The sequence below is a fragment of the Microchirus variegatus genome (assembly GCF_963457635.1).
Source record: "Microchirus variegatus genome assembly, chromosome: 12".
Classification (NCBI taxonomy): Eukaryota; Metazoa; Chordata; class Actinopteri; order Pleuronectiformes; family Soleidae; genus Microchirus; species Microchirus variegatus.
The window spans coordinates 17,519,454-17,540,312 of record NC_139813.1 but is presented as its reverse complement, the minus strand read 5'-3'; the positions used below and the strand labels follow the sequence as shown (position 1 = coordinate 17,540,312).

The window sequence follows — 20,859 nt, the reverse complement described above, 5'->3', positions numbered from 1 at the left end:
CTTTCAAAGCGCAAATGTACTTGCAGGGGGTGTTTTGGAACATGAATTTGGTTGTTTGTGTTACCTTGAATCAAAGATCTAATTTGCCAGAACTCACGGCGAACGCATCACCCATTTACAACTGAGTCAACGCCTGCCTCGCACACATTATTCACATTTAAGGTCATTGAAGGCACCTTAAAAAACTTTCCAGTCATCGTTTGATTCAGCTTCCCTTTTAACTCCACCCGTGTTCAGTGTTTTACAGCAGCCCTTTACTCTATGTTCCACCTCAACCGTGGTGAAACGAAGTTTGAAAACAAAAACACACAGAGGGGTCATTTGCAGTCGAACTGACGTCTCATTCGTCTTTGTTAGAAAAAGCATAATCAAACACAGGTGTTAATATCGGTAACACTTTTGATTAGGGAACACATATTCACCATTAACTAGGTGCATACTAACATACAGAAGTAGCATACTAGCCCTTTATTAGCAATCATTAAGCACATATTAACACCTTATTCTACCTCTATTACGACATGATTTAAGATTTTTCCTACATAAGGTGTTAATACGTGCTTTATATTTACTAATAAAGGGCTAGTATGCTACTTATATGCATGTTAGTAAGCAACAAGTAATACAAAAATCACAAAACTTACTCTGTTTAATTTATTTTATTAAATCAAACGTGTCCACGCAGAGCTGTTGTCATCATACACAATGTGCGGCTTGTGCAACATATACAACACTATGACTACAAGTACTTTCATTGACATCTACACCAGGGTCGGTACTGCCGAGTGCTTGTGCGACACACCGCAGCGCTCTTGTGGGGATTATTTACGTGTGTCCTACGCACTCAGGGAAAGGTCACGCGTCGTTAGGAGTTTGCCTCCAGAAAAGCTTTGCAGCAGCGCAAGCACTGCTCATACACCTTTTCAAAGTCGGAGGCACTTCCCTAAGAGACAAAACATAAAGGAAACAAAAATTCAAAATAAATTTCAGTGACAATAGTGAGAGATTAATGTTGTATGGCAACTGCAACTGATCCATTTGTTGGGACATTTAACTACATCGCAGTGATACACATTACTGTCATGCCATGTGGTCGATGGCAAGGGAACACAGTCTGATATTCTTTCCAGAAACATAGGGTTCAAAGCCAAGAACATGAGACAAACTAACACAAATGACTACAGTCAAACTGTGGTCAACCACAAACTCTTCCTCGAACCACATCCCTAATGCGATGACTTGCATCTTGGGATGTTTGTTTGACAAAAGAGGCAAAATGATCTGTTCTCCGTATAGACCATACAGGAAATGAATACTTTTCGAGCAACATAACCATTAATTTATAGGAGTTGTAAAAAAAAGAAAAAAGAAAGAAAGACGAATGGAGAGTTTGTGGAGTTAAATCTTATCATCACAAATCAAACTTTTCATTTACTCCCCCTCCACTGTTCCTCCTCATAAGCCATAAGATGATAAACAGCAGCCATGGACCTGGTTCCAAATTATTTGGCTGCAGAAAAAAATCCCGCAAGGCACAAGAGCAATGATTGAGCCATGGAACATGGAGAGGAAATAAAAACTAATTTGAAAGCAGAAAATGCACTCGTCCGTTCATATTAACATAATTAAATAACAGTTAAATTACTTTTAGTGGTGTTTTGTGCACATTTTACAGCTGCAGTGCAGTCTGTTTGTTGTGTTGCTCCATATGGAGAGTGGATTCACTCCTCAGCACCTGCAGAGTGAAGTGCTCAGTCCACCGTCATGGACTTGGGATAAAGTAACTCCACCGCCCACTGTGTAACATATCCTAATCCATTCCTTGTCCTTAAAACCATTTTTGGAATACGGACAGTACAAGTAGTATTTTGCATATCCACTGGGGAAAATGACATTTTTCTTTGTTCAAAGGTAACCGACAGATTGCATTGGCCATGCACCATTAAATAGTTTGAGGTTATTAAAGCGCAAGTTCTCAACTGGTCTCCAACTTTGAGCAATGAGTCTTCCAACAACCATCTCTACTTGGAACGCTACGATGACTTGAGATATTGAACGTCTTATTTTCCTATATTTTTTCCTCTGATCTCAGGTGAACAGGGGTCACACAAAGGTAAATAACTCCACACTTCAAATCATAATTTAGCAAGGTTTAAGTTACAATTATGTCTGAAAGGTCACCATCATTCAAAGCTTTTAACACGTGTCAAAAACAAATTTTTCACCTCAAAATTGAGGACAATTTACAACTGTAAAAATGTTATTATTTGACATTTATTTGTATTAATTTCTTAATCTGACATAAATGTGGAACTTCTTTTATTTTTCAGTTGTACAGCTTCCCAGCTGTTATTTTTGTGCTGTAGCTTCTTTATTTATAAAATGCATTAAGTGGGCTTATTACGTGTCATATGTAAACACATATTCTCAATGTGTGGAAATCATATTTATTATGCTTCAATAAAAATCCTATTTAACTCGAATACTTACATAGTACGGGTCTTCGATGATCCTCTGGTTCTGCGGATCATATAAACCAAGAAGCTCAATCTTGGCTGTGGACTTTTTCATGGCGCTCGCTTTGCTTTTCAAGTCTCTGTGAAGGCGATGAAGCAACAGCACGTTACTTCATGAGAGCGCACAACAAGGAAATAAACACAAGGATCTAGCACATGTTGTCTGAACTGTAAAAACAGGGAGGGAACAAAAGACATATTTTTTTTTTATCCTGTTCTTAGAAGAAAAAGAGTGACCTCTCCATTTTCCCTAAAGCTGTTGTCACGTTTTAAAGACTTTCAAATAACAAATGCATCGTAAACTTCCTGCCAAGGCACAGCTGCTGAACAATGTAATAATATTCACCAAAAAAATGTTAAAACAATACTTAACATGGACATATTAGCGTTTTGTCTTATTTTCACAGTCTGGACAGCTTAGCACTTGTGGGGGGGGGGGATGTGTGGGAGAGAAAACGGGGGAAAAACTGCCCAAAGAGCATAGACGAGGCATCCAAGGAACTCAGTAAGCTGCTTACAGATCAGATCTGCCATGGGCATGTGATTTCTAAATGATCCCTAAATGTTCAAAGTAGCAAAAAAAAAAATCCCCCCCCACCCTCACCCATGACCTTTGGTAAGAGCTTAAGAAAGGATATTGCTCATTAAAGGGAGGCATTCACCTTCAAGTTAGCTGTAGTTCAATGTTACTACCATTTTTCGTGTGTATGTGGCGTTAAAATCACTGTCAAGACGCCAGCCTTGATCCACGGTAACCACTAAGCAACAAGAAAAGACACTTCACACAACACCAGTGTTTTAAAGGACTCATATTATACCCTATTTCTCCAAGTTAAGCTAGTTCCCTGGTGTCCTAGTGAACATTTCTGTCACATGCTTTGGTCAAAATACCATAAGAATGAAGCACCACAGCAGTTCAATCACCCTGCCAAAACAGCCCTGTTCAGAACGCTCGGTTTAGTAGTATCTCTTTATGTCCACCTTAAAAAAAAAGTAAAACGAAACTTAAGGGACAGGAAATGACATCCGCCACAGAGGCTACTGGGAGCTAACAGCAGTTAAAAAAGTGATCATACATAATATCCACTTGACAGATAAATCCTCTGAGGCTGGAAGTTTGTGTAGAACTCTGTGCTGCACTGTGGAGCCAAGAATAGAACATTTCACTTTGCTGACTTCCGCTTTTCTCGGATACCATTGCCCTCGCCAGCACTCTCGCGTGTTTTATAGACAAAGCGGAGGAGGACCAGAAAAACATGAGTGAGTCATCTTTTTTCACACTTCCAGAGTCCCAATTATAAGTACTTAAATTATTAAAAAGTTGAATTTGCATAATATGGGACTTTTAAGCCACTGTGCATGCCACTATGACCCAAACTCAGGGGGAAACAAACACTGCAGCATGATAAAATACTGTACCTCAAATTACTCTCGTCCATGCAGAGAATGTATTCAAAGCCTGTGAAATCATTCTTGGTCACCTGGAAGTGGAGAAGACAAGACAAACATTACATTTGGCTTACCGAAAAAATACAATTCAACACTTTATCACGAAGATCCACAGGTGGCTGTGCAAATGTGTCATCAGACCTCAAAGATCCACACAATGGGTTTTGATCGGTCGGTGCCGCCGAATAACGACATCATTTCGGTCTACAAAAGCCGACAGAACGTGTTTGCCATTCTTTGTCAGTGTGTCAATTTTAAAAGTGGGTAAATGAAACGAGAAGAAGCTGCCACAGTGTTCCACAAAGAGCTGTTTACTCAGCAAGGGTAGCTGACTTCATTTTGCTCCGCTGTTGTGTGGGAAAACTATTTGAGCTGCGCACAGCATGAAAACAGATCATAGTTCCAATTATAGCCATCTGAACTACAACAAGCATTTTGTTGTCTGGCTGTGTGGTGAACAGATATGCCACTTTTGTTTTTGTTGACTGGGAAAACACTATTGGTATTAAAACACTTTTGTTGTTGCCACGGTGACCAGGGGCGTAACCAAATTACCCAGGTCTGCAATCTTAAAGGTAACAGATCTGAAAAAGATGCAGAGGGGAGTTGTGCAAAGAGTTCACTGTGCCAATTTGTACAAATGCCTCAGTCGTGAGGGCAACAAGGGGCAAATGACAGAGGAGAAGAACAAAAGGAAACATGAATAAAACTCCTGTATGCTCCAGATGTTGAACTATAGATGTTTTTAATCAGAGAGACAACCATGGACATTCATTTACCAGCAGTGGAGTAAACGGATGTTTGGTAGAACTCTTATGTTGTAAAATGCCAACAGTGTCTGGCTATGTATTTTTCATTTGAACACTCGCAAGCCCCTTCTCTCGCACACAGTGGTAAACACTGGTGATGACAATCACAGCAGACTGTGCTGACTACTCAGCTCTTGTGCAAAAGCCGTTAATTTATCTTCTTTATAAATCCCAATCATTTCGTTGTTTGGTCTAAAAAGTGTCAACAAAGTTTGAAAATGTTGACGGGATCAGTGTTTCCCCAAACCTCCAAATGATGTTCTCAAATGTTGTACTTGTTCCACACACAAAAAATATTCTGCTTGAATAATTTATTTGTTATATGAAGCAATGAATATTTTGTTTTTTCAAGAGGAGGACTGACAGATCCTCCCACTAACCACCTAAATCAAATATCACTATATACTGCTAGGAAAATGCTAAATAGGGGAAATTGTGTTTTTAAATCATTATTGACATGTGGAAAACACTATAGTAACAAATCAGTGCCAAATATTTCACTTAGCTTTGCAATGTGTTGGAAAAAGACCAAAAACTCAACCTGTAACTTACAGCAATAAAATCAAAACAATGACAGGTGAAATGAATGTGACTACAACAAAATGGTATTTATGACTAAAACTGATGCACATTTATTTATCATAAGTTCACTCAAGGACAATGTACTCATGTTTGATATAAAAATGTAGGATTTGGAGGGATATGTCAATAGAAACTGAACAAAATATTTACAATTATGTTTCATATTTATTCATAATTACTTGGAAATTGAGAACTGCTGGAGCTCTTCCACAAAACTATGAACAACTCAAACACTGGCTCAATAGGAAGGGCTTTTCGTGTTTTTATGCTACCTGAAGGCGACCTTATTTTCTCATATAGATTTAGTAAGGAGCATTTAGACAAATATATTTAGTTAATTGCTGTTTGATGCCACTAAACACTGGTCCTAAATCTAACGTCTGGCTGGGAATAGCACAAAACCTGGATGTCTGGACATACGGCTTGAAAACTGGCAGTGCCAATGGTACTGTAAACTTTACCAAGCAAAATAAATTGGGTGACAAAAAGGACAAATTAGATGATGAGCAAAGGCCAGTGAAAATAAATGAATATGGTGATAAAGGAAAACAGGAAAGAGAAATGCTCGTCAGCGCTCAATTTATGGATTTGGCTGGGTTTAAGCCAAGGGTTGAACCGCTCCCCTGGTTTGAGGAGATTAGATCTCAGGCATAGGGTGAGATCTCTCAGGATTGCACTGAGGACAAAAACCAGTACATCATAACAGTTGGAAGCCGTACGTGGACAAAACTCTGGGGGTAAAAGCAGGCCCATTACAGGATTTAAAACATATGCTGCAATGCGATACAGTGATTGATTGGCTTCATCAGTGTCACACCTCAAACAGATGCCATCATTTTTGCAAAGTCGACCTCAATCTGATCACAATGTTCTCCATCACCTTCACCGACAATCAAGTATACAACAAGAGATAAAGATGGATGACAAATCAAACTCCAAACGTGTGCAGACCTGACCTAAAATCTACTCTGGAAAAACAACATATCACGTTTCCACCATATTTACAGATAGATCTTGGCGGTGAGAGGGAATCACATAAATATCAACTGCTGTACCAACACAAACATGTGCCAGTGAGGGTTTGCCTGGCTAATTAAGCAAATGCTATGCTTCAAGCAAAGAGGGGAAAACTGGGCTGGAATGTTAAATATGAACAAGATGGTGAGGCAATAGCTTTTATGAGTATTTATTAACATGTATCCCGACGTTAAGATTTATTTCAAAGAATTTTAACGAGAAACACCGGTCAGGCAACAAACAATTTAAATCCTTTAAGACTATAGATCGTCTCATTTTACCTGGCAGTGAACCAAACATTACTAACTCGTCCTATCAATCATCACATCCAGCTAATTGTCAGTACTGCATGTGTCTCTTTGCCATTAGCACGTTTTTTGTTCTCGAAAAAACTCGAAAGCAGCTGTGCTGAACTATTTCTGAAATGAAATATACAACAGCTGTGCAAATGTCTCTTTATACAATTATCACCCAACTAAACAAAACTATGGTAAAACTTTTACAGCCTTTCCTGGTGGAAATTAAAACTAATAAGTGTTGTGCCTAAATGTAAAGAATGTAGAGCTTGAATACATTGTCCAGACAGATCTGAAGTCCTAAAAAAGATAGTAGATAACTTGTGTATATAAAATAACATAAGGAGCTGAAAAAGAAAGAAAGAAAAACTCAAATACTGTTTAAAGTTCAAACTGGTTCTTTCTGTTTTGGAACAAGTCATGAGATCCCTTAAACCCTAGGGTTGTGTCCTCAGAAGCTAAGGCCCTGCTCAGACGGATCACAAAGCGGACGGCTCCGAGAACATGTATGAACGCACCAAACTTCCACATCTGATGAGGCCACATTTTTACTTCCTCTTGCATGTGACAAAACTTTCACAAGACGTCACTGTATCCGAGGGTTGGGCTACACCAGCTTAAATGGCAACAGTTTACACTACAGTTGTTGCCATTCACTCACACATTGTGCAATGACTTTCCTATCACATATTTATAACACCCATTCAAATACAGTCTTCACAGACATCAGGGCCAACAAGGGGTTAAGTGGAGTTAAGTCTCCACCACTGAGCCACAGCTACCTCACCACACTAAACTTTATTTCTACAGAACAAGTCATTTTTGTTTATATAAACAAAAAGAGACAAGAGTGTACTGTTAAAGTAGGCAAAAGTCAAATGCCAGTCCAAACAGTGCTAACACAAACAGGGGGTGCAGACAAAATTCCAAAAAATCCAATTAAAACTGTCAAAATGTGAAGGCAAACCACAAGGATCACAAACAAGAAGGACGCAGTAACTAACACCACACTGTGGCAATGTAAAAGGCTGTAAAATACAAGGCTATAATTACACTGAAAAATAATTAATTACATAACGAGACAAAGGTGCAACAGGAAACTCATGGGAAAAGTAAAGAAAAGAAGGAAATACAAAGATAACAAAGTGGCAAAGTTGAACTTGGTAAACTCAGTCATTAAATATGTGACTGTGTTTTAAAACCAAAGGCACAAGGTACTAGTTTTTAGTGTAAGTGTAGGTGTAATTTTTCCAACTTCACTCATACACAAAAGCATCCGTGATGTGAGGAGAGCAATGACACATCTGGTTGTACCTGTCGGGCCCTGTGGTTTGTCTCAATGCCATGACTCCTGAGACAATCCAGACCACGGGCGTCCGGTAAGCTGCCTGTATTCCAGTCGGATGTGGCACCACTGTCTATGACCCACTGCAACAACAGAGAGGAAAAAGGGGACGCTAACTACTGTAAAGAAGTGTAGAGGTGGTCATACCTGCCTGGCTACATGCCTCATTGGCACATTATGCTTCTCCATGCAGGCTTGGCCACGGTAGTCTGGAGGGTTTCCTATCTCATAGGTGGAGGTGGCAGCACTGTCTATCCTCCACTGGTCAGAGCACAGGGAAGAATAACACAAGTCTGATTCAACTGTGTAACTCAAGCTCAGACATTAAAGTACTGTGCCATGTCCTTCAGAGCTTCAACTGTATGTCATGTATGAACCATGACATATAGAAAATTACTAGGCACTCAATAAAAATGATATTACATTTATTTGTGATCATCAGCCAACCTTTAATACCAATAACCGCTCATTTGTCACCATTAACTATGCACTAATGTATTTTGAGGTATAAGACATGAAATCACAAAAACAAGTCTTGCGTCAGTTTACATTTATTATTATTATTATTATTATTATTATAATTATGAATATCAATGGATTTGAAAATGACGCTCATATCGCTCAGCCCTGCTTTGATTAATAATGTACTGTATGTAAATGTAATGGCAAGAACCATTCAAACTCTTGCATTTGAGTGCAGATTTGTCCACACTAATAGAAATGAACGATTGCATGCACATCATTTTGAATTAATTATGTGAATCTGGTGGATTATGGCACAAGTGGAGTCAAGAGTCTGGCTTTTCAGTGGACCAGTTAAAGCCCAGACAATAACTCAGTAGAGATGCAATAGAACAACATCATACCTAGTTCAAACGAGGGGTAAATCCGAGCTTAAGCTACAGAAAACTTTTATGAAAGTGTTACTTGCGTCAGCAGTGTGTTGATGTTTTACGAGGGCTTACCTACATTTACTTGCCAGTGAAGATACAAAACAAAACCTGTAAAGCTGCTCTGATTGCAAAGTCTTTCCATTGTGTGCTCAACACTTATATATTTTTGCTAATTTAATAGCTGTACTAAATAACACATTTCAAGGACAAAAGGTGTGTGCATGTATTAATATTATAATAACGTGACTACCTTATCAACAACGCCTGCATCTGTGGCCATCTTCCTGAAGACGGCTTCAGCGATGGGGGATCGGCAAATATTCCCTGTTTCAAAGCCAGACAAGTTTTTACATTTTTAAAAAAGGTACACACCAGGTATTCACCTACAATACACAATATACATGTCATAGTCTTAGTTTATGTTCTGCTATATTACACATTACATCTGACAACATATTTATGCTTTATTTAACCAGATGAAAAAGAAATATTTCTAAGTGACCTGGCCAAGAAGGCAGCACAACAGTCACAGACAATGAATTAAACACAGCATATAACCAATCAAAAATACAAGATCAAGGACACACGTACAGTTACTAAAATGACCCTGGAAAAAAATTAGAAGAATTCACATCCATCAAAAGGGTTTATCTTGACGATCAGTGGAAATCGACTTAAACTCTGCCACAGAGATCAGTTTGGACAATTTCAGATCAGACTGTGAGTGGTGCCAACTAACTTGTTATGAAAAGTAAATGTTTTCACCACAAGGTTAAAAAAAAGTAAAGGGTTATTAAATCATATATGCCACACAAAGAGCTAAAAGTAATCCTGCATTAACATTTGACACATTTAATACTTCATGTCACATTTTATTACCTATGGAGGACGAGGAACAATGTTTTCTTATTTAATTTCATTAATCAACAGTCTTACTTAAGTTAAATTACTTTTGATTACTTTGTGTTTACCGCCTTTTATCATTATTATGCGCGTTTTATTTATTTATTTATAATATGAAAAGGTGAGGTTTTTTGTTGACCTCGGGGAGACAACAGCTGCAGTAATGATAACTAATGATTAATGTCTCTCTGTGTTCTGATTGGCTGTGAGTTGTTTTAGTGGGACAGGGAAGCCGTCAGCCTCCATCATGTACTTTGACCTGCCGTAAACTGACCGATGACATAAACCGGTCGACATTTGCAAAACTCTGTAACAAGATATCACCGAAAATGTGACTCGACGTTTTCACAACACACACTGTGTAGCTCGTGCTTCCATCACACGAGACGGACATTTCTGTTAACGAATAACCATATTTTACCAATAGTCATTCATTCATTTATTAGCGGATGTCTGTTAGGTTTCGGTTTTGAAAAGAGAAACGTAACTCGTGTCACATTATGACAACATAATACACCCCGTGACCTGTAAAGACATGTTATACATACTTATATATACTTTTGATAATATATTGGGTTAAAACCAGCTTCTTACCCAGGCAAACAAACACAACAGACTTGTTACAGCTGCCTGCCATGTTGACGCTGATCTTTTGTTGCTGTCCTCGCTTCTTCCGTCTTCTCCGTCTCGTTTCCGGCAGCAGGAGTGGAATGCGTCGCGTTGCTGCCTCCCTCGGTCGGGGACTGAACTGCAGCTCAGAGAGTCAGTCAGTCCACCTGTGGATAATGGATTGTTTTTCAGTCTGGTCAAGGAAGTTTCTCCTGCAGTACTACAATGTTCTTCCTGTACATTTACTGTCGGCTACTTTATTATAATATAACACTTCATATTATTTTACTTTTACTTATATGTCTATAATAACTAGTACAGATATTATAATAATACATTTAAAATAGTAACATTTCCCATTTGAAAGGAAAGGAATCAAACATTAAAGGTTAAAGTTTAAAGGAATAAAAAACTATTTTAAGAGGTATTTACAACTTGGAACAGTTGTATTATCTCAGTGTACAGCCTGTTGGAAATCATTGAACAAATACATTTTATACACACATATACATACTGTGTAAAAACTTGTGAATAGTTTTAGCTACTTTCTGCATCTACTCAGCAGCTAAATGGAATTGTGATTGGAAGTGATATGGATTATGCAGAAATAAAATAAAAATATATTCTATTTGGTTAATTTTCCCCATATTTGTCAACTGCATGGGTTTGTTCTTGTTTCAATGACTTGGTCTTACAAGGTATTTGGTAAATAAATAATAAAAAAAAGACATTTGTTTGCCAGACAGGAAAGAACAAATTTCCACTGATCTGAAACGCATGCAAATCTGGCTCACCAGCCTGTAACAATCACTTACTTTTTATCACCAGATTAGTAAACTTCTGTCTTGAAGTGTTGATAGCAAAAGTTAAAGTTGCAGGGAGGATTATCATCTTACGAGGGAATATACCCATTGACGTGGATACACAGCTGGGTAGAAGACACGTGCAAACTCATCGTCACGATTGATGAAATCCACAATTCTTACGATGTCAGATAACAATATGGGTAAATCGGCCCATTTCAAGACACAATGTTCCTTGTGTGTGGACTCCTGGTGTGATTTCCTAAGGCCGGGTGAGAATTGCACAGGTCATGAGAGAAAATCCTGGAGCAAAACAGATGACTTTTGTAATTACACAGTGCTGCATTGCATCACATTCTTTCTTTACAATGACCTATTGTCTCAAATTTATGGAAAATTACAGCATCGCTTCTATGCCAGTAGTGTGACCTTGTTTCAAGAGCAATGTGTTGATCAATGCACATTACCCCATATCAGGCATTGGTCTCACACTCATATTAATCTTTGACTTTTGTCTCCGAGTCTGTTTGAAAGAGCTGCACAAATTGGGAGTAACACGGTAATGTTTTCTTTGATTATTATGGATATGAATTCAGAATACAATTGGCTAGAACTGTTGCCTTGCAGCATAAAGACCTGGGTTTGCAAACCCAGAGGGAACAAGGGTTTTCTCTGGGTTCTCCGGTTTCCTTCCACAGTCCAAAATATGAAGGATAAAGAAGTAGACAATGAATTAATGTATTGCCAATACAAAGGTCAACTTCATACTTCCTGTCATCACTTCTGGATGAGTTCTAAACATTCCAATCACCACCTCAGAAATCAAAGATTTTCAGGAAGCGTTAGAGGGTGGATCATCAGTTTAACTTCAACGTGGTGGTTTACTAAAGTTTTAATTCTGGTAACAGCTAAGGTTTAATTACAGTGGAATCTGTGTTAATAAAGTATATTTTCATATAGTAAGTCAAACTCAGGGGCCCCCGGTTGGTATAGTGGTTAGCAATCTTGTCTTTGCAGCAAGAAGACCCGGGTTCCTGGGTTCGAGCCCCGTTTGGAACAAGGGCCTTTCTGCAAGGAGTTTTCATGTTCTCCCCGTGTGTGCGTAGGTTTTCTCCGGGTTCCTCCCACAGTCCAAAACATGCAATATGGGGATTAGGTGAATTGGTCACTCTAAATTGACTGTAGGTGTGAGTGAATTGTTGTTTGTCTCTATATGTGGCCCTGTGATGGACTGGCAAACTGACCAGGGTGTACCCCGCCTATCGCCCTATGTCAGCTGAGATAGGCACAGCAACCCCCGTGACCCTCCGGTGGAGGATAAAGCAGTAGATAATAGGTGGATGGATGTCAAACTCAATGTTATTTTATAAGAAACAATGAAAGCATGACTACATCCATTCAAGACTATGGAACCACACAATCACCATACAGCTGTGTACACAGATGTGTTAATATTACGTGCACTTGTCCATCGTCTCGTCTTGTAAGCCGGTTGTGCCGTTTGTGATGCCAGCAAATGTAAAAAGAGAAGGAAAACGTGTAAAGAGAAACAAAGCATTCAACACCTCTGGAGTGACTGTATCCAACTGCAGCGTCCTTATGACGCTCAGACTTACATCTGGATTCCTGGGAGGCACAACAAAGGCAAACACAGGAAGTGTTTTGTCACACCTGTAGAGATCCAACTGACAAAAAAAAATACCAAAGACTTCAGAGAGACTGAAGAGAACATAGTCCAGGACAATGGATTAAACATCCAGTGCACTGCAGGTGTGAGAATATGAATGAGAATAAGCACAGAGTTTGACTGAACCAGGTTGCGGCTGTGAAAGCAACTGTGACAACTAAATACACTGTATTATTGACCTCTTTCCTCTTGGAGAGGAAAAGCAGACTGAAAGAATCTGTGCTGGGGCATGCATGTCTGTCAACAGCTGACAAAACAAATAATGTGACCAGTAAATCACCATTTGACTTACCGTCTGCTTCTGTTTTCATTTAAAAAAAAAAAAAAAAAAAAGGTTTAATGTTGTTTAATTGAGTTTCTCAGTCTGTGACGCTGATTGAGGGCGGGGGATAAACCCTTCTTACCTTCAACAATGAGACGCAGATGCGGCGGATGAAGTAAAGCACCTATATTGAGCACAGGCTAATCCCTAAACTACCCTGTTCCATGACGTGGATGGAAATAAGCGGTAACGTATTTCACACTTCGAGGAAAACAAAAGCTTAAGAATGAGTAATTCTACTGGAAGAGCTACAATAAATAACTGACCCCAGCAGGACAGACATCACTGTGTCCGAGGGGCATGAGAGACCGTGGACATTTTTGCTTTTAGACTACGAGCATGCTCGTGTTTGTACGTGTGTAGAACGACCGATTGACACGCAATCCACGCTACAGCACACAATGTATATTGTCAAATTGACAAATCAGCCTTATCTGACCAGTGCAAAAGGGGAAATTACATTGTGGACTGTGCTCTGAAAGTAATAAACACTCGGGAAGGGCCTTCGAGGGCAATCGAGATCTGGAAATTGGTACTCTAGCTGAGGTCTGACAAACCTGTATGAAACAGGAAGCAAGACACACGTCACATGTAACCTCATGTGACCCTTCTGAGGAAAGAACACAGGAAATGGTCAAAACATGTCAAGGTATCGAAAACTTATTTCTGCTAGCAATTAAATCTTAATCATTTACAGACAGAGGTAAATACATTTTATTATTTCCGCTTCTCTGTCTCTAGGGGTCGCCACACCTGCTTTTTTTAGTGATCCACATATTTGGATTTGACATGTTTTTTTTTCTTCCTCCCTTGCTCCGGTTTCAAGGCAACCTCCATTTCCCCAGGAATGACAAAATAATTAGCACTATTCCAACTATTGGTTTGGCTGTCTGAGCTCTTCAGAGAGGACACTGACATCGTCTTAGGAAAAACTCACAAATCAAATGACAATTAATTGGTCTTTATTTTCTATTTACCATGTTCATTGTCTCTCGTCTCTGCTGTAAGCTCAACACCCTCATCTGGGCCAAACAGTGAATCATAATAAAAACGAGACTGAACACAATGCTGCTGAGAGACACAGAATAAAACAGCTTTGTTCTCGTCCACAATCGGCCTCTGCTTAGCACCCTACAAACGGCATGCTCTAAATTTAAAGGATGTATATACAGTACAGCATTTGTTGCCAAAAGATGTCATCTCATTTCAATGCTTTTGCCGGCCCCCTTTTTTAGTGTACTCAGCATGCAATGTTATGAATACAGTCTCCACGTGTTGTGAAGCCAAAAAGTGAAAGTGGAAGCCAAACCCTACCACCACACTACAACTTGATAAAAAAAAAAAAAAGAGCAGAGTCATGAAAAAAGTGTAGTGTCTCATACACAGGTAGCTGAGCTTATGTTGGGGTTGCACTTTTTTTTTTAGTGTAAGTGTTAATAGTTTGCACACGGAATTTATGTATCCTTCTTCATTAGTGGAAAAACGCATCGACATAAACGACATACACAGGCATCGCAGTCATTAATCTTCACAGTTTTCTTTTCGTTTGCTCCGCATCATGAGAATTCAAATGAAGAATGTCACAGATGTTCTTGTGCAGAAAATCCCATTGGCTAAAAAAAAAAAAACGTGCTTCCATTCGATTTCTCTCGCTGATCCATTATTCATGCAAGGATTCGTTTTAATCTGGACAACATGTGACTATTAGCCTCCCACTTTCTAAGAGAAGAGGGTGTTTTTGGTGTGTTCCCAGTTACAGATGTGATGGACGGGGTCAGAACAGTGTTTCGCCAAAACAGCAATTTTCCTTTAGAACATTCTTTAATATAAAAGGAAACATTAAGTGCAGGACAAGAACTTATGAAATCCAGGCCTGCCGTGTTTTAAGACGTCGGAAATAATTACTATGAATAATAATTAAAGACTTCAGATGCTTTGTTCTTTCATGTTTGGCTCGCTCTCATTACACTTGCAAAGTTTGTTTTTGATATTGCACTATGGTGGTTTTATTTATTCCCTGTTTTTTTGCAATCAAGCATGTGATTGAATCAACCACAATCAAAGATTTGAATCATTTCAATGTGATGAATGTAAAAAAAAAGCTAAGTGGGTGAATTTTCAAAGAAACCCTGTTATTTTCACATTACCATGTGAAATGTATACATCTTATTGAGTGCATATGTCATATTTATCATTAAAATAAAAATGTAAATCTAATTAATATGCTTATTTAATGCTCCAGGACAGATTATTCATCGTTGACTCCACCAGACTATCAGACGACATTTGGATAAATATCACATGTGTAGCCCTGACTTGAGATTTCACCTTCTTCTCTTTTTTTGGTAATGCAGCAGTTATGCATTAGTGGACGACACCATGACATCAGTGAACACAGAGAAAAAGAATCTGATAACTGACCTGCAACAAAAACAAAAACCTCCAGTAACTGGGTTTCAACAGTGCATATTTATTTATAGTTATTCTTTCAGTTGTTTATTTTCATAGTTGAGCAGGCTATTTTTCAAAGACTTGAGAACTGCAGGATCAAGTTTTCATATGGCAGGAATTACAATATTTTCAAACTGTTGGTCTTGGTTGTAAAATGAAGTAGCATTTCCATATATATTCCAGATATTCTTCTACATGAATAGGTTTATTTACTTTATGTGACTTTTTAAACAAATTATGAGCAGGAAAAACAAGTTGTCAAACTGATGGCTACGGACACCAGGAATGTATAGTTCTATTATCATTGTAATTCTTAAATCAGCCTACACCAGTGCATTGAAAATACCACAAATATGAGGAGAAAAAGCTTCACTTGCACATACTGATGGCAAAATGTACATCAGTCACACTCCAGTGGACACTAAACTCAGTTCCACAAAGCTTCAGAACGTGCACATGGACAGGTGTGGATGCTATGGATTGTTGTTCATCCACACTGAAAAGTGCATGCACTGTGGTCGCCTTGAAGCACAATTTCTGGCAGACAAATTTGCGGATATATGGACATCTGCACTGAGCCTTGTGTGGACGATTCCCTCTGTGTCGGAGGCTGCCAAAGCATTTTGCATTTTTGAATAAATAAATGAATTAATGAATCAATGAATAAAGGAAAGAAAGGAAACCCAGTCCTGATAGGTGGATACGCATTCGGCATCTCCAAAAGAAGTAGCGGAACAAACAAGTCATACTGGTCTTAATTTAAGAATGTTGTTTACTCCATTCTAAATTTCTTTGAACACATGAGGGGCATACCTGGCTCGTAGCAGTACATCCACCGAGAGCGGGTGTGCCGATTATGTCACTTCCGGGTATTGGCCAATCACAAGACAGTTGGGAAGGCTCTACGCTGGCTGGCCAATCACAACACACTCTGTCGTCTGGGTGTGAGATTTCAGTCGCAAATATCGCGGCTGAGGACAGCGTCAGAAAAGAGAGATTTCTATCGGCTCATTTACAGTAGCTGGGAGGTTTTTGACCATAAAAACAAGTTCATGTATGTAAGTAGACCTCCATAACTAACATATATGTGCAACAGGACCACTCTATGTGAGCTTTAACAAATGATGATGATGATGATGAGAGCAGTGAGGGGAAAACAAAAACCCTAAGGAAGGGTGTGTGATATGAGCTGTGAGACGAAGCTTCAGACGCCTTATTCAAACTGCCAGGAAAATGTATTTTACTTTGCATATTCAGATTTTATCTAATTGGCTTTGTACGTCTGCAGCTGTGTCTCAGTCTGAAGTTAGCCTTGGAGCTACTGCTACATGTCGTATAAAAATATTGATTAGCTTTTAAATTTATTTGCCACAAAAGGCCACAAAGTAATACAAAAAAAAATGGACGATTAAAATGTTTGAAGTGCCATTAAAAAAAGTCCAGTAATCATCCACACAGTTGTTTACAGAAATACAGTAAGACGCGCCTGTGATAAATAGTGACTGATTAAGTGGGAGGTGACGGTGACCTTATATTCCTGTAAAATTAGTGCTGAATGCGTAATGACTAATTATCTCATTAGTTTACATAAGACTCAAACAATAACCGCTAGCGAAAGATGCCTGTGGCAATTAAATTTAATCATTTGCAATTCATTTTTATTCGAGTCAGCCAGGTTCATTCACGTCTCAAGGATGGGCGCTAATTATTGTGAATGAATCAATAAACACACAATTAGCAGATGATGCACTCCCGCATTTAAGTGTAGAATAAGTTTTGCCATCTTGCGGCACAAGTCGAGAATGAAATTAAAGTCAGAGAGCTCATGGGAAAACGACTAAATATGTCAGCGCTCATGTTTACTCTGCTCCTAACCGTAGGCTGCTTCCTCTCTCTTTTTCCAATTAAGAAGATTTCAGGCATCAGTCAGACAGCATGCCAACAACATAATGAATAAGATGAAACACAGGAGGTTTTGAAGACATGGTTTGTGTGTGTGCATGCTATTGTAGCTTCCTCCTCAGGACAAGTCATTTTAAAGGAATTGTATGAAAAAAATTAGCAGGGAAGACAATAATGAGGAGGAAAATAACATGCAACAAATGTTTCACTCAAACCATGGATGTTGTGGTTCAGGGTCAGTGCATTAACCGTAGGTGGAATTATTTTAGTATATAATTCACCTGTTTGTCATTAACAGTTTAGGATAAGCGTTTAAATCAGAATTTAACTTGCGTTCTGGTGTATTCTGTAATGGTTTTTTGAGAAAACGACAGCAGCTGAAACAAGGTGTAAACACCAACATCAGTTTACTATTTCAAAAGCAAATGTATTTACTTAGAGTTCTCTCACACAGCAACATTATCATTGACTTGGAATCATGTTTTGGGCTCAGGAACAGACAGTCACCTTCCTATTCACTCCATTATTTTTGGTATCCACCCTGTGAGGGACATAACCTCAGTTAAATGCTCTTGTATGTTTACCACCCAGTTACAAAATGTGTCCGTCTGCTGTGTGGTAGGTAGCGTACAGTTGATTTTAGGAAATGTTTGGCTGGGAAAAAGCTGCCTGCCTCTGGCTGAATATGAAGCAACAGCGAAGGTGGAAGAAGTTAAGTTGTGGGATGTTGAAAGGCGTTTCACAGAGCTAAGAGAAGCAGCCGAATGAGGTCATTTCATTCACTGTTTAAATACAATATTGATCACACCTGTTTATCAATTATATATTATCATTTGAATCCACTTATTGGCCATTTAAAGCGTCATATTCCTCTTTTTTTTAAAGTAACCTTGTCACCCCCTGGGATCAATAGGAAAAATCAATCATCACTATTATCTTCATCACCTCGTCCAAGATGTGACATGCACCTCTTGCCCAAACGTCATCTGGGATTGGTTCCATCCAGCTCCTCGTGTGACCTTCAGGAAGAGCATGAACTAGGGGTAGGGAGGGAAAACAAAGCTCAGTGTTAGTGCTGAGAAGGGGAGGAAGGAGAGAGAGCGAGACAGAGAAAGACAGACAGACAGACAGATAAACAGAGAGGACATGAAAGAGGGAAAGAGTGAGTGAATGCTGGCTGTTCCCCCAAGCAGTCTCGGCCTATGGCAGCATAACTAAGCGACCAGACTTTGACTGAATCAGAAAAATCTGAAATTAATTTCAAGAACATCGGGATTCATTTGAAGCAGGGATGAAGGAAGGACAAAGCCTAAGTAAACACTGCTGAATCCCCAAATGGACTGCTCCGTCTGATTTAAGGGAAACCAGTCAAAAGCAGTCATACGGTTTAATATAATTGCAATCAACACAAAACCCAGATGTGGGTTTATGATTTACACACACTGTAGAATTTGCGTCCGCTTAACTGATTTGAGGGGGATTCAATAGCTGTCTGTCCTCAGAAAGACAAGAAAGACTTCTTATTCTGTGGTGCTCGATGGTTACAGTGACAAATCCACCATGTGGTTTGGCTCTCAAAGAGTCAGGAGTTGAATCGGATTGTCTTAATTACAAGTCTGACGACTTCCACAGTGCGTGTCCGAGTGGCCGCTCTCTGCCTCTATAGAACACGTTAACTAGTGATAAGTAACTTTTACAGTTCAGTTTGTGCACAGATGTTTTGGATTCAACGTCGGTGACTGTTTCCAATTACAGCGAACAAGGATTCAGTTCTTGCCCTTTAATTTTTATGATGGGATTTGCATTGTGCCGCTTTAAATTCAATCCATTGTACACAAACCTCAATCCTGCAGCTTTTGTGGGCTAAGATGGTTTTGATTCTCTATTTGGAAATATAAATACACATACACCAATCAAACATAACATTAATACAGCTGGTGACTGGTTTTGTGGCAGATCTGTATACACTCTTAGAAATAAAAGTGCTAAGTAGAACCATATAAGGTTCTTTGGTTTGTCCTCATAGGAGAACCCTTTGTGGCTCCTGGAACCATTAGTGTTACCAAGAACCCTTAAAAAAACCTTTCTTCGGAAAGGGTTTTTCAGAAGCAAATAGTTCCAGCTAGAACCTCAGCCCTCAGGACCCTTTTGGAACACTTATTTCTAAGAGTGTATGTTCATTCTGAATTATCTGACGTTTTTTTCTATGGTTTCCTAAATCAAAAAGGTATGCATATTAACATGATCAAAATAGAGGAATAGAAGCACAGGAAAGAAACACCTCCATAAATTGGCTCAGATGTGTTTTTTTTATGACTGGCACAGCAAACGGTGTGATATTTAGACCCTCGTAAACATGTGTGTTGTCAAGATTGTGATTGTGAAAGAAACACAGGCAGCAAACCAGACAATCCAACAGAGAACAGAGGGAAAGGGCGAGTATATACAGTATACACGCCAGGAGTGACATGACAAGACAAGAGGCGAGTTAAAACAAAACCAACACCAGTAACTGCAGGACAAAAATAAAACAGGCAACTACGGTATACAACCCAACTACAGACAATAAAACACAAAAACGAGTTGAACGTCATGCTCATTATTGTCGTAAAAACCAAGTGGGAGTGTTGGAATGTATCAGATATTTATATTGGCATTTGTAAGTCATAACATGAAAAGAAAACATGCCCTCAAGGCCAGGTAACTATTGCGCTGGTGGTCGATGAGTGTTTTATGTGTCCTCCTCATAAATAGTCTGTGATCGTTACAGATCCACCTTGCACAGGTTTAAAAGGATCAATGTACTCACTGTTATAACATACACGGAACGAGCCAATACAAATAAATAATAGTCAAACTGTAATGAAGCAAAAAAGTGTTTTTTACTCTGAGGCCATCCAGCTGCTCAACACTTGCACAAAAAATGTATTTGCACACAGCACACTGTCAAAAACTTTAGTCAAAATGGTGTTGAATGCATTGCATTTTTTATGTATTAGATTTTATGTTATATACTGTACTGTATTTGACCTTATACCCTTTTCTGTTGCTTCTTAATCTTTTTGTGTGCAACCTCCTCATGTCACTACATGTTTCACTCTGTATCTCTGTGCCCGTCACAAATACAAATCCTTGAATCCATCCATCCAAATGTTATTTGTCTTTCAGCGCTACGTTGTTTTGATTGCGTTGCCAAATGTATATCACTGTACTGTAATATACTCTGTACCTGCCTTGCCATACACTGACTTGTTTAATTTGGTTTGGGGGAATCA

General features: G+C 39.0%; 1 protein-coding gene across 2 annotated transcripts; it reads right to left on the bottom strand.

The window, feature by feature from the left end:
* Positions 1-656: 656 nt before the first annotated feature.
* On the bottom strand, positions 657-10,538 carry acp1 (acid phosphatase 1). 2 transcript variants are annotated; one of them, XM_083898791.1, is made up of 6 exons: positions 10,405-10,538; positions 9,158-9,231; positions 8,162-8,275; positions 3,936-3,997; positions 2,491-2,596; positions 657-943 (listed from the first exon to the last, which is right to left on the bottom strand). In XM_083898791.1, exons 1-6 carry the CDS (start codon positions 10,445-10,447, stop codon positions 866-868), a joined length of 477 nt encoding a protein of 158 aa, XP_083754917.1. In that variant the 5' UTR covers positions 10,448-10,538; the 3' UTR covers positions 657-865. The 2 variants fall into 2 exon arrangements, with proteins under 2 accessions (XP_083754917.1, XP_083754916.1); XM_083898790.1 differs by lacking the exon at positions 8,162-8,275 and adding an exon at positions 7,984-8,097.
* Positions 10,539-20,859: the final 10,321 nt, after the last annotated feature.

What these genes read in the sequence shown, in the direction of transcription:
- acp1 (XM_083898791.1), bottom strand. Translation starts at nt 10,447, where the DNA reads ATGGCAGGCAGCTGTAACAAGTCTGTTGTGTTTGTTTGCCTGG. An exon ending in TGTTGTGTTTGTTTGCCTGG is followed by an intron (nt 9,232 to 10,404) that starts GTAAGAAGCTGG and finishes GCTTTGAAACAG; the next exon opens with GGAATATTTGCCGATCCCCC. An exon ending in ATGGACGAGAGTAATTTGAG is followed by an intron (nt 2,597 to 3,935) that starts GTACAGTATTTT and finishes TCGCCTTCACAG; the next exon opens with AGACTTGAAAAGCAAAGCGA.